General features: G+C 40.0%; 1 protein-coding gene across 1 annotated transcript; it reads right to left on the reverse strand.

The window, feature by feature from the left end:
• Nucleotides 1-5276: 5276 nt before the first annotated feature.
• On the reverse strand, nucleotides 5277-5875 carry LOC126010782 (ATP synthase F(0) complex subunit C1, mitochondrial-like). The gene has a single exon (XM_049774371.1). The coding sequence runs from the start codon at nucleotides 5810-5812 to the stop codon at nucleotides 5396-5398; it is 417 nt and encodes a 138-aa protein (XP_049630328.1). The 5' UTR covers nucleotides 5813-5875; the 3' UTR covers nucleotides 5277-5395.
• Nucleotides 5876-12246: the final 6371 nt, after the last annotated feature.

Here is a 12246-nt window from a genome sequence, read left to right on the forward strand (position 1 = left end):
GGAATACACCAATAGAAGAGTTGGGTGGTATTAGTTAGGGATTTGCTACTTAAATAACTTGGGTTCACTTCATTTCAGAGTTCTTGTATGCCTCTGACTTCTACTGAAATCCTTGCATTTGTGGTTCCATGAGGGCTCCAAGATTATCCGTTTATTGGCAAAGAAAACTCCTCAGGGGCTTAAGACTTGAAGAGCCAAATCCGTAGCCTCCTCTCCCTGAAGGAGTGGATAGTGTTTTGCCTGGCTGGGACTATTCTCTAGCCAGAAATCCCTGGGTGCATGAGCAGTAGCTTTGCAGCCTGGAGGTGCTGATGCCACAGTGAACAGTCTGCGAACACTGTGATTCTGTTCAACAATTATTTAGTGGATTTCATAATTGTTTGAGACTTGGATACACTTCTCATCAGGGTTCAACAGGTACTCTTGAAGATAAGGATTGGAAACAAAGGGATGCTCGAGGCAGGTTAAAACCAAAGAATTTTGTGTAATAAATACTATTTAATGTGGTAAGGATTGGGTACCAGGTGGAGAATGTTCCACTTCTCACCGTCTGCAATTATCTATGACATGTCTTTGTAGAAATGTTGGCATCATTCATTCCTGGGGCACCTGGAAGGGAACCATAACAGAAAAACCTCCCTTTTCCAACAGGCACTTGCCATTGTGTCCTAGGAAAATGGTAGAATAGAGAGGTTGAGAATTTTGGCTTAAGTACTCCTGGGTGTCACATGCTACTACCTTCTGTTACAAGTTGTGTGATCTTGGACAAATGAATTTGCTGTGTTCCAAATTCCTTGGCTGTAAATTGATGACAATGGATAGTAGTGGTCTCTTCTTAGGCAGGTTGAGAGGAGAGGATACAATGTGGCATTCTATGTGATAGTCTTCCTGTTATAGTTGGGAGAAGCTATCCTTTAATAAATATAAGCTAACATAGTTCCTTCCTTCAGGATGCAAAAAGAAAATATTGTAAGAACTACAGGCTACAGCATTTCATTTCATAATGTTTGCAGATTGAATGCCAACTTATTTTGCAAGTAAGGAGTGTGTGATTATTACATGAAGCATTTTTTGGGGGAGTCACACCCAGCAGCGCTCAGGGGTTACTCCTGGCTATGTGCTCAGAAATCGTTCCTGGCAGGCTCAGCGGACCATATGGGATGCCGGGATTTTGAACCACCGACCTTCTGCATGCAAGGCAAACACTTTACCTCCATGCTATCTCTCCAGCCCCATGAAGCATTTTGTAATTGTGTCCGTATTAGTTTACAATGGGGGCGTTGTTGATTATGCAGTGTAATACAGTAAATTCTAGTGTTTTTTTTTTGTTATTTATTGCGTGTCTCTTGCAGAGGTATTTCAAGCTTCCTCTCTATTCTTTCATTGTTTTGTTGTTTGGGCCTCTTTGCTTATTAGCACACACACCCAGTGTGCTGAGGATAGGGATGGAGTGCTATTTCTGTCAGTGCTGGGACAGTGGGAGGGGGGAGTCATTTTTATTGTTCTGTGGGATCCGATATTGCCTCAAATAAAACCCAGGACTCCTGCTTGCAGAGCATGTGCTCCAGTAAGTTGCACTCTCTGGCTTATGCCTCTCCTTTATCAATCCTGCTGATCCTGACCTCACATGTCCTCTCAGATGGTCAAGTAACCTCAACTCATTGCAGTGACACATTTCAGTGCTTCTGGTCAACCTAAACAGCTAGAATAAGTATTATTGGAGAGAATGTATAATATAGTGTCACTAAACAATCACTTTTGTAATCAAGAGACCTGAGTTCAGACTCTGGATCTGCTTTTTACTTGCTGAGTGGTATAAGCACTTTATTTTACCACCCAACAATGTTTGGGTGGGAATCTTGAGCTGTTTGAACCTTTGAGACATCAGAGTCACATTTAGAGGTGATCAGGGGACTCTGAGTTGCTAGTTGAACAACTCGGAAAATCAGGGCCTCTGAAGCATGAGCTCCAATCCTGTGAGCTATGCACCACGCCCTTGAACAACAGCCTTAACATAGCTATAGACTTTCTATGTCAGTATTTTGAAAGCTTCAGATTTGCCCAATTCTTTTGTTATTGTTACTTTGATTTTTGGGCCACTCCTGGTTGGGTTGTGCTTAGGTGTAACTCCTAGATCTGCACTGAATATTCACTCCTGGCAGGCTTGGGGTGTGAAACAAATAAGCCACAAATTTAGACTAAAGTCAGTAATCCTGGCTGGAGGCCAAAATTAGAGCTGCCCGAACCTAAATTGGACATGATGTGTGTCACAATTTGTCAGGATATCCTAGGTGCTATATGTTGCTTATTTTAGGTGTGTACAGAAACAGCTTAAATGGAAGAACTTAGAGACAAGACTTGTTATTGTGAGGCAGTCCCTACACACCAGAAAAACAACAAAGATTTAACATCAAAGGGACACTTCTTAGATGGGCTATAAATGAAGATAAGGAAAAACACCCAGATGCAATTATCCTGAGAAATGGAGCTCTCTCACAAGACTGATAGCCCTCAAGAGCATGAAAATAGGAAAGACAACCTCATAAATTAGGTAAGTGTCAAAAGCTTGACAGGATATCTCAGGCACTCTAACTTTGTTTTCCAGTTTGTATCCCTACTTGCATCAATGAGGTGGGAATGTGGCCTTGACTCCTCCAGCCTTTGTGTTAGAAAATTTTATAATGTGTGCTGATAGCTCAGGATGTCTCTTTGGCCCAGGGGTCCTCAGTGCTGATTTCTAATAAAGTCTTTATCAATCTCTGTTGTCTCCATATCTCTGTGGGTCCAGCTTAATAGGAGGATCATATAAAATGCTTGACCACATGGAAAGCAAATGCTCTACCCACTGTACTATCCCTTCAGCCTCTCTCTAATTCTCTTCTTTTTGTATTTTGGATTTTGGGTGCCACCTGGAGGTGTACAGGACTTATTCCTGGCTCTGTACTTAGGAATCACTCCTGGAAGGGCTCAGGGGGTCATCATATGTGGTACCAGGAATTGAATATAGGTCAGATACATGCAAGACAAATATCCTACCTACAGTGCTATCACTCTAACCTTGCCTAATTATTTTTAATAGCTATATAATGTTTCATTTTATGAACATTATATAAAATTCATCTAGTCAATTTTCTTTTGATGGACCTATTTTTATTTTATATGCTGGCACACTCTGGAAATACTGTATGCTTATGATTGATCCTAGAAAAGTATTTTAAGAATCTGAGATAAAGGATTATGAGACAGAGAAGGAAAAGAATCAGGGGCCAGAGCAATAGCACCAGCGGGTATAGCATTTGCCTTGCACTCAGCTGACCCAGGTTTGGTTCCCCGGCATCCCACATGGTCCCCCAAGCCGGCCAGGTGTGATTTCTGAGGGCAGAGCCAGGAGTAAACCCTGAGCGCAGTCAAATGTGGCTCCCCTCAAAAAAATGTGTCATAAACAGCAGGCTAATTCCTGTGGACAATTCAAGTTTATACCAATTGGGTAATATAGAATAGATTGAAGAATGATAAAAATAAGTTCTTTTTTTTATTTCATACTATCGCTCATTTTTTTTCCTATGGTATTAACTTCTTAGTATTTTTTGTCTTTCATGAATTCTCCTAAGCAGGTCAAGGGCCTAGACAAAATCTAGAGGGAACATGTCCTTGGCTGTACTTAAGTTTTAAAAGAAGAGATCGGAAAGATAGTAAAGTATATTAGGCACTTGTCTTGCACATGCCAGAGCATATTAATCCCCAGTATCTTATATGGTCCCCTGAACCTGCCACGAGTGCTCCCAGAACAAAGAGCTAAAAGAATAGCCCAGTGTGCCCCCAAACAAAAAAAAAGTAAGAAAATTATCAAAGTAACTTCTAGGTTATACCAAGATGAAGTATGCTCTAACTAAATCAGCTATGTTTAGAAATCGTATGTACATTAGTTATGAATCAACCTTTGGATCTTTAAAAGTACTTTATGACCAGTCAACTTTTTGAGCACTTTCTCTTGGTATAAAGGGAGCTTAGTAATTGGAAACATGCAAGAAATTTACATAGAGCATTTAAAAACTGAGGCAAAGGGCACTAAAATCAGCTTTGTTTGCCGCAAGTGAGCTTTAACAGTCCTTATCCCATCAATCCTAGTGCAGCAAGGTAAACGTTGAATCTCAGGGAGGTTGATTCTCATACTCAAGGTCATACAGCAGACAGAGAAAAAGAGGTCACACTGTGGTCATATACACGAGAAATTATTTCTCAACTAACTAAGGAAAAAAACAGTTAGACCAGGCTGGGATTGGGTCTATTTTTACTGCTTTGTTGAAAATTAATAAGTGATTTAGCAAGGCCATGGGATTTAAAAAAACATCAGCATACAAAAATCTGTCGCTATTCTAGATAATCAATAACAAATAACTGAAAATTGAAAAATTTTAAAAGACCATTTATCCCCCAAATGAAATATTTAGGTTTATCACTGATTATAGACAGGAATTTTTTTGTTTACCAAAATCTGGGAATAGTAGATAAATTAAAGAAGCTCTAACTAAATGGAGAGAAATATAGATAAAACTACCAACTCACCAAAATTAATCTATAGATTCAACCAAATCATAATCAAAATTCAGCAGACACATACATTTGTAGACTTGACAAGGTGATTCATAAATTCAAGATGATTATGTAAATTCAAATGACCTTGAATGGCCACAATAACTCTAAGAAAATAAATGTGGAGGTTTAAGACTGATTTCAGGAGTTATTACAGGGTTATAATAACCAAGTCTTTGCTTAAAAGGAAATTTTTTAATTTTCTCTCCATGATTTGGATTGAATATACTCAGATGCTGGAAGGTAAATTGGATAGGCATGAACAGGTCTTATTCTATGCCTAAGAATAAGGCCAATTGCTTGTTTTGTGATATTAACACATAAATGTTCATGAAAATGACTTTATTTGATGATTATATAATTGTTGATCTCTGGCTTCTATTGTAAGTCTGAGAGGAACACTTTACAGCTCTCTCCATCTTTAGGCAGAAGTTAAATCCTTGAAATGAATTTTAAATAAAAAAACAGAGGGAATTAAACGATAGATATAAACCATATGAAATAAAAAGAGAACCTCAGGCCAACTGGATATTGAAAATTATATAAAGAGGGCTGGAGAGATAGCATGTAGGTAAGGCGTTTGCCTTGCATGCAGAAGGGCGGTGGTTTGAATCCCAGCATCCCATATGGACCCCGGAGCCTGCCAAGTATGACCCATATCAAGAACCAGATACTAGACAACATTATTATTATTATTTGGTTTAGAGAAACGTTATGTTTAATGGTAAAGCTCAGCACACTCAGCACTAGGTGTGGCCTGGAGTCGAAGCAGCAGGGATGGGTAGGTGACCCCCACAGAGCCTCACATGGCGAAGAGGATGAGGAAGGCGACCATCAAACAGAAGAGTCCCATGGCCTCAGACAGGGCAAAGCCCAGGATGGCATAGGAGAAGAGCTGCTGCTTGAGAGATGGGTTCCTGGCATAACCAATGATTAAGCTGCCAAACACGGTTCCAATGCCAGCACCTGAGCCAGCCACACCTATGGTGGCGGCTCCAGCACCAATAAATTTGGCGGCTGTGTCAATGTCCTGGGAGACCATGCTGGTCTGGAACTCCCGTCTGGCCAGCTGGAGTGGAGAGCTGTTGTAAGAAGGCTGAGGTTGTTTAGATGGGATCTCGGGCCTGTTCAGGAAGGAGGCAGACACAGGCCTAATAAGACCCCTGGTACAACAGCGGGTCAGAGCCGAAGTAACAAGCAGTGTCCGGGAGGTCTGCATTTTTCAGTCTGCGCTCCCACTGCCCAACTGCCCCTGCTCCGACCGCAGCATTGCCCAGCTCAAGGTGACATTATTTTTTACTCATTTTCTTTTCCAATATTCTCTAAAGTGCCTACCTTTCTTATTCAACTGTCTTACAAGCAACTATCTTTATAAATAAATGTCTAAAAAAACTTTGGAAAATGTGACATCGTCATTGGGCAATAATTAGACAGAAGAGTAAAGCACAATGCACTATATTGTAAAATAAAAATAATATTTTTCCATGATCCCTTGAATCTCAAGGAATACATGTGGACATTCTAAAAGTTGGAGAATAATTGGACCTATGCTATTTATATTAAGATAGTTCATTATAGGGCCAGAGAGATAGCATGGAGGTAAGGCGTTTGCCTTGCATGCAGAAAGTCGGTGGTTCAAGTCCTGGCATCACATATGGTCCCCCAAGCCTGCCAGAAGCAATTTCTGAGCTTAGAGCCAGGAATAACCCCTGAGCACTGCCAGGTTGATCCAAAAACAAATAAAAAAAAGATAGTTCATTATACTTACAGAATATTTTAGCTTTATCACCAAAGAGAATTATTACCTCTTTTTCTAGAGAGTTTCTAAACAATGACAATGTTTTAAAAACAGATATTAAATTAAAGTTATTTATTATAAAACTACAGAAATATTTTAGGTTTTTGGGTCACACCCGGCGGTGCTCAGGGGTTACTCCTGGCTGTCTGCTCAGAAATAGCTCCTGGCAGGCACGAGGGACCATGTGGGACACCGGGATTCGAACCAATCACCTTAGGTCCTGGATCGGCTGCTTGCAAGGCAAATGCCGCTGTGCTGCCTCTCCGGGCCCCAGGGTTTCATATTTTAAGCAGCTTTATAGAGACAGTAATGAAAGATTTTTTTATCTTAACCTACTAATAATTTAAACCTCTTAAGGTTATACTTTTTTTTATATAATTCAGTAATTGGCCTATATGATCTTACTTTTTTGTTGTTGTTGCTTTTTACTTTTTTATGGATCACACCCTGAGCACACAGCAGTGCTTAGTGTGAACTTCTGGCTCTAAGAACAGGGATTACCAAGAAACATAACTGGTCAGAAATTTAGCTTCAGGTCAGTTTGCCTAATTGCAATCCATTTAAATGCTGACAAAAATCTCTGTTTTTTTTTTTTTGCTTTAAGATTGTGTTGATGTAGGGCTGGAGAGGTGGTGCTAGAGGTAAGGCCTTGCAAGCGCTAGCCGAGAACGGACTGTGGTTCAATCCCCCGGCATCCCATAATGGTCCCCCAAGCCAGCAGTGATTTCTGAGCACATAGCCAGGAGTAACCCCTGAGCGTCAAACACCTGTGGCCCCCAAAACAAACAAACAAGCAAGATTGTGTTGACGTGATTAAGTGAACACTATTGCAACAATATCCTTTAGTTCAATTTGTGTCACAGTCTGATATTTTTTTCTCAGAGCTGCATCGTATTCCATTGTGTGTGTGTGTATGTATATATATATATATATATATATATATATATTATATATATATAATATGCCACATCTCCTCGATCCATTCATTTGTAGTTGGGCATTTGGGTTATTTCCATATCTTGGCGATGTGCATAGTTGGAGATGCAGATTTTCTTCAGAAAAATCTGACTTTGTTCTTTTTGTGTCTGTGTGTGTGTGGTTTTTGGGTCACACCCAGCAGTGCTCAGGGGTTACTCCTGGCTCCATGCTCAAAAATTGCTCCTGGCAGGCATAGGGGACCATATGAAATGCCAGGATTCGAACAGATGACCTTCTGCATGAAAGGCAAATGCCTTACCTCCATGCTATCTCTCCAGCCCCTGATTTTGTTCTTAATGCCTTCATGAGAGGATAAGGTCCATTCACATTCTCTAGAATAATATTTTTGTCATAGTCAATTGATTTCAAAGTTTATTAAGCTCAGAACCCCACTTACATGAAGCTGGATAGTAAAACGTTTTGCAAATATTTAGATTAGAAAACTACAGAAACCATAATGCCTTGCACTTTCCCGCAGCTTTTTTTCCCCTCTTGTGTCTTAAGTGGGTAGTGCAGAGCCAATAGTTGTAGAGTCCAAAAAGGAGAAGCTGGATGTACTTACTAGCTCTGCCTGTTTTTTTTATTCCCAGATAAATCCTAGTGTGGCTTTACTAGCTGATTGCCTTTTGGGGGTCAAAATACCTTATAGCAAAACACAGATTAGTGTTTGTTTGAATTTCTGGATACTACAGACTAGCCATCCTGATGTATAAACATGTTATTGTTTCTTTTGTATCAGTTGGGTTTGGTGTCCAAGAAGACACACTGCCACAGCTGTGACCACAGCTGGTGGTCAGTGCAGCACAATAACCTGATCTCCCTCTATGAGGTTTTTTAATTCTCTCAGCATGACTCTTCAGTTCTGAGAGGAATTGTCCTAGGAGCCAGAATATTAAAAAAAAAAAAAAAAAATATATATATATATATATATATATATATATATATATATATAGGAACTGGAGGCTGCTAGACCAGTTGAGACCAAAACTAGAGTTATTGTTGTTATTTAGGTCAAAGTATCACAGAGCTAATTCAATAAGTAGAGAAATGAATCCCATCTCTTGATGCAGAGTGGAAAAACTACAATGCAGAATGTGGACTGAGAAATTCAGTTGTGGATATCTTTAGGAAAATTTAATGGTGTTCACTATGTATTTGTCTGTCTTCTAACTACCAAAATCACCAACTCTTTCTTCACTTTGACTTTCCTTATGGTCAGAAATTGCAATTTAATTCAATCAATAACTAGCAAGAGTTGAACATTTGTTTGCCTCTCATAGTTTCTAGTAGGATTAAACTCTAGTTGTAAACTATAGTCACTAGCTTGGTAATTCTTTGCTGCTGTCTTTCATTCCCTGTTTTAATTTTGTTTGTTTTCACCCTGTTTGCCCTACTGTATTGTTTCATGAGATCATCTAGAAAACGTATTTGCTTTTGAATTGAATCTAATTCTAATTTAAAGTAACTTATCCAAGTGTTAAAATTAGGGACTGAATTGGCTCCAAGTTAAGTGTCACATCCACCAGTGTTTGGGCTTACTCTCCTTCTGAGCTCAAGAATAATTCCTGTGGTGGTTTAGGGGTTTATATGTGGTGCTGGGGATCCAACCCTTATAGGGTGTGTGCAAAACAAATGCCTTATCTTCTATACTGTCTCTCCTGCCCTGAATTTGTTACATTCTGAAATAGATTCAAAATATTACAGTGTTTAATTCTGTTGTATGGCAGGTGGAGGGTTAACAAAAGGGAAAAATTCAAAGCTATATTAAATGTTATTTAGAAAAGAGCACTGGTTTTAGAGTCCAAAAAGTGGATTCTCTCATTTTCTCTCTGAGTCATAAAATGTATGACCTGGGGACAAAAGTATTGGCATAGCATGTAGGGCATTGTTTGCCTTGCAGCTTACCAGGCTTTGATATCCTGAGTGCATAGCCAGGAGTAACCATTGAGCCCCACCGGACATGGCCCACAAACAAAAAAAAAGTATGACCTTTCCTTGAGCTTGAGCAGGAGAGATTAAGTTCTCATCCTAAAATTATACCGCTAGCATTCCTACAAGAGACCAATCGGTTGATGTCTGTAAAAGCAGCATCGGGAAGAAAAAGTCAAATGAATGAAAAATGTATATTCTCATTTTTGATAACCATTAAACAAAATATTTTATTTTAATTAAAAACTTCTCATATTTTAATCCGTATTCTGCATTTCAAAAACAAATACTGTACAGTCCACCAACATGTATACTATCTGAGTAACTTGTATTGTGTTGAAAATCTTGGGTTTTAAAACAATATCTTCAGAGAAGTTTTTAAGGAGGTAGTTGCCAATGACCCATTTTAACTAGAAAAATGTTTTCTCAGTTCTGACCACAGTATTTCTATCATTGCAAAACATATATAGACATAACTTCTTTGATATAGCCAAAACAGTTTTCTCCATTGGTCTATTAAAATTTTTATGTCATGGTTCCCTCCTCCCTACTTTCCTATATTCTTTAGAATTTATGAATTTCATACATCATGCATTTGTATATATACATTGAGTTTTTTCATACCTATCTCTGTGTTAGTGAATAGGGTATAAGCATGTGGACAACAAACAGGAGAGAAACATAGTCTTGGTCACACAGTAATATGAAAGATATTCTATGGTAAAATATAACCACAGGCTCAGTATTTATGTACTTTTTTTTTTTTTTTGCTTACCAAATTGGAAACACTTTCTAGTAAAAAGCTAAAATGCAATTTAGCTTATAAAGATTAGAAATGAGTCCTACTTGGAGAGATAGCACAGCGGTGTTTGCCTTGCAACCAGCCGATCCAGGACCAAAGGTGATAGGTTCAAATCCCGGTGTCCCATATGGTCCCCCGTGCCTGCCAGGAGCTATTTCTGAGCAGACAGCCAGGAGTAACCCCTGAACATCGCCGGGTGTGGCCCAAAAACAAAAACAAAAACAAAACAAAAAAAGAAATGAGCCCTAGGCTGACAATTGTTTTTATGTTTTTGTTTTTATTTATTTATTATTTATTTATTTATTTATTTTTGGTTTTAGGGCCATACCCAGTTATGCTCTGGGATTTCTCCTGGCTATCTGCTCAGAAATAGCTCCTGGCAGGCACAGGGGACCATGTGGGACACCAGGATTCGAACCAATCACCTTAGGTTCTGGATCGGCCACTTGCAAGGCAAACACCTCTGTGCTATCTCTCCGGCCCCTTATGTTTTATTTTTAAAGGGCTGTAATTGTTCTACAATTGTTTAGAAAACTTCACTCATTAGTTTAACTAAAATCACAGTTATTTCCTACTGAAATAGGCCATGTTTGGCTGCATATTAACTTTGGCTAATGATAATGTAGCATTGACTTGGGAATTAAATTTCTTCCAAAGCCTACTTCAAACTGATAATTCAAGAACCATCTACCACTCCCTCCAGAAAAAGAGGGCTCTTTCTTTTGTTTCTTGTTATGCTGGTGTGTTAGATCCAAAATGTTGAGAACTAATTACCTCCTTTGTGCTACTAAGACAACTTTTTATGAACACTTACTTCTTTTGTTTGGAACCTAATCATAGACATTTACATTTAATCTGTTCATTGATTGAAAAATTATTCTTTTAATAGAAATTGGAAAAGAAAAGGAATTGTGAAGCAAAACTAGTTTCTAGAGATTTTATAGTGAAGCACATGGATTATTTTTTAAAGAAAAACCTCAAATTAAAAATCTAATTTTTAAAGGGTCTTTATTTTTCTGTTTGCATCTATATTATGCAAAAAAGCAAAAGAATCTCCTTTGAATTAGGAGGAAATCTGTCCTTTGAAATGACTTCAGAGGTTCAGTTTCATGTGCATTTCCGACATAGCCATTTCACACCGTGCACAGTAGGTAATGAAGACGCATAGATTCAGACTTTGGGCAGCTTCAGCTTCTGGAAAAACTGCAAATTAAGATGTAGTTGATTGATATGCCACCAGCAGTCTTCATGGCTCAGATCAAAATCCAAATTAAAAAAATGGACCAGGAAACTGACCTGGGATTTTTTTTTTTAATAAACAAATTCTCGACCAAACCCTGAAGTCCAAATAATTTTCTTCTGAGCAAAAAATAAAAAAGCACAACCTCAAAACCATACTCCCCATCAGACCGTGTGGATTCCCCGTGTTCCTAGAGAGCGACTCGACATCCCCTACCCCACCCCACCCCCATCCAGACACACCCCGAACCCACGAACAGGTCTGGACTGTCAATAACGAGGCGGCGCGTTCAGTCCCAATAACTCGCTCGATGATTAACGAGCGGCTTGATAATTTAATATCGCGTGTGATGAAATGATAAGGCGCGGGGGAGGGGAGCTCCGGGCTCCCTCGCGCGCCCCGGGTGACGGGCTGGCCGCGGCAGCGGGTCTGGGCTGTGCGCGAAGCTGCGCTTTATCTTCTTTCTCGCAGTGCGGCCAGGTAAAGGCGAGGCCACGCTTTTGCAAGGTCAGTAGGGCTCCGCAGAGGAGGGAGGCCGATGTGGGGGGTTGAATGGGGGGAAGGGATGGCTTGCAGAAAGGTGGGGGGAGACCCAGGGCATCTGGAACTACGTAGATCAGCTGGGCTAGGAGGTGTTTCTTGCCCATCTCCCAAAGGAGGGAAGGGAGACCGAGAAATAAATATTCCCCAGACTAGGGGCGACTCATTCTTAAATCCCCTTTCTCCTCTCCACAAGGTTTCAGTGGGTCTTTGAGACCCTGAGACCTCTGGGAAGAGGGGGCAAAGGAACTGGGCCAGCCCCTGTGGGCCCCGGAACCCCGCGCCTGGACTTGGAGAGGGACTCCCTCAAACAACACCGAGGTGACCGCCTTCTGAGCCTCTTAGAGTCCTTCCCCATTTCGATCC

The sequence above is a fragment of the Suncus etruscus genome, chromosome 6 (assembly GCF_024139225.1).
Source record: "Suncus etruscus isolate mSunEtr1 chromosome 6, mSunEtr1.pri.cur, whole genome shotgun sequence".
Classification (NCBI taxonomy): domain Eukaryota; kingdom Metazoa; phylum Chordata; class Mammalia; order Eulipotyphla; family Soricidae; genus Suncus; species Suncus etruscus.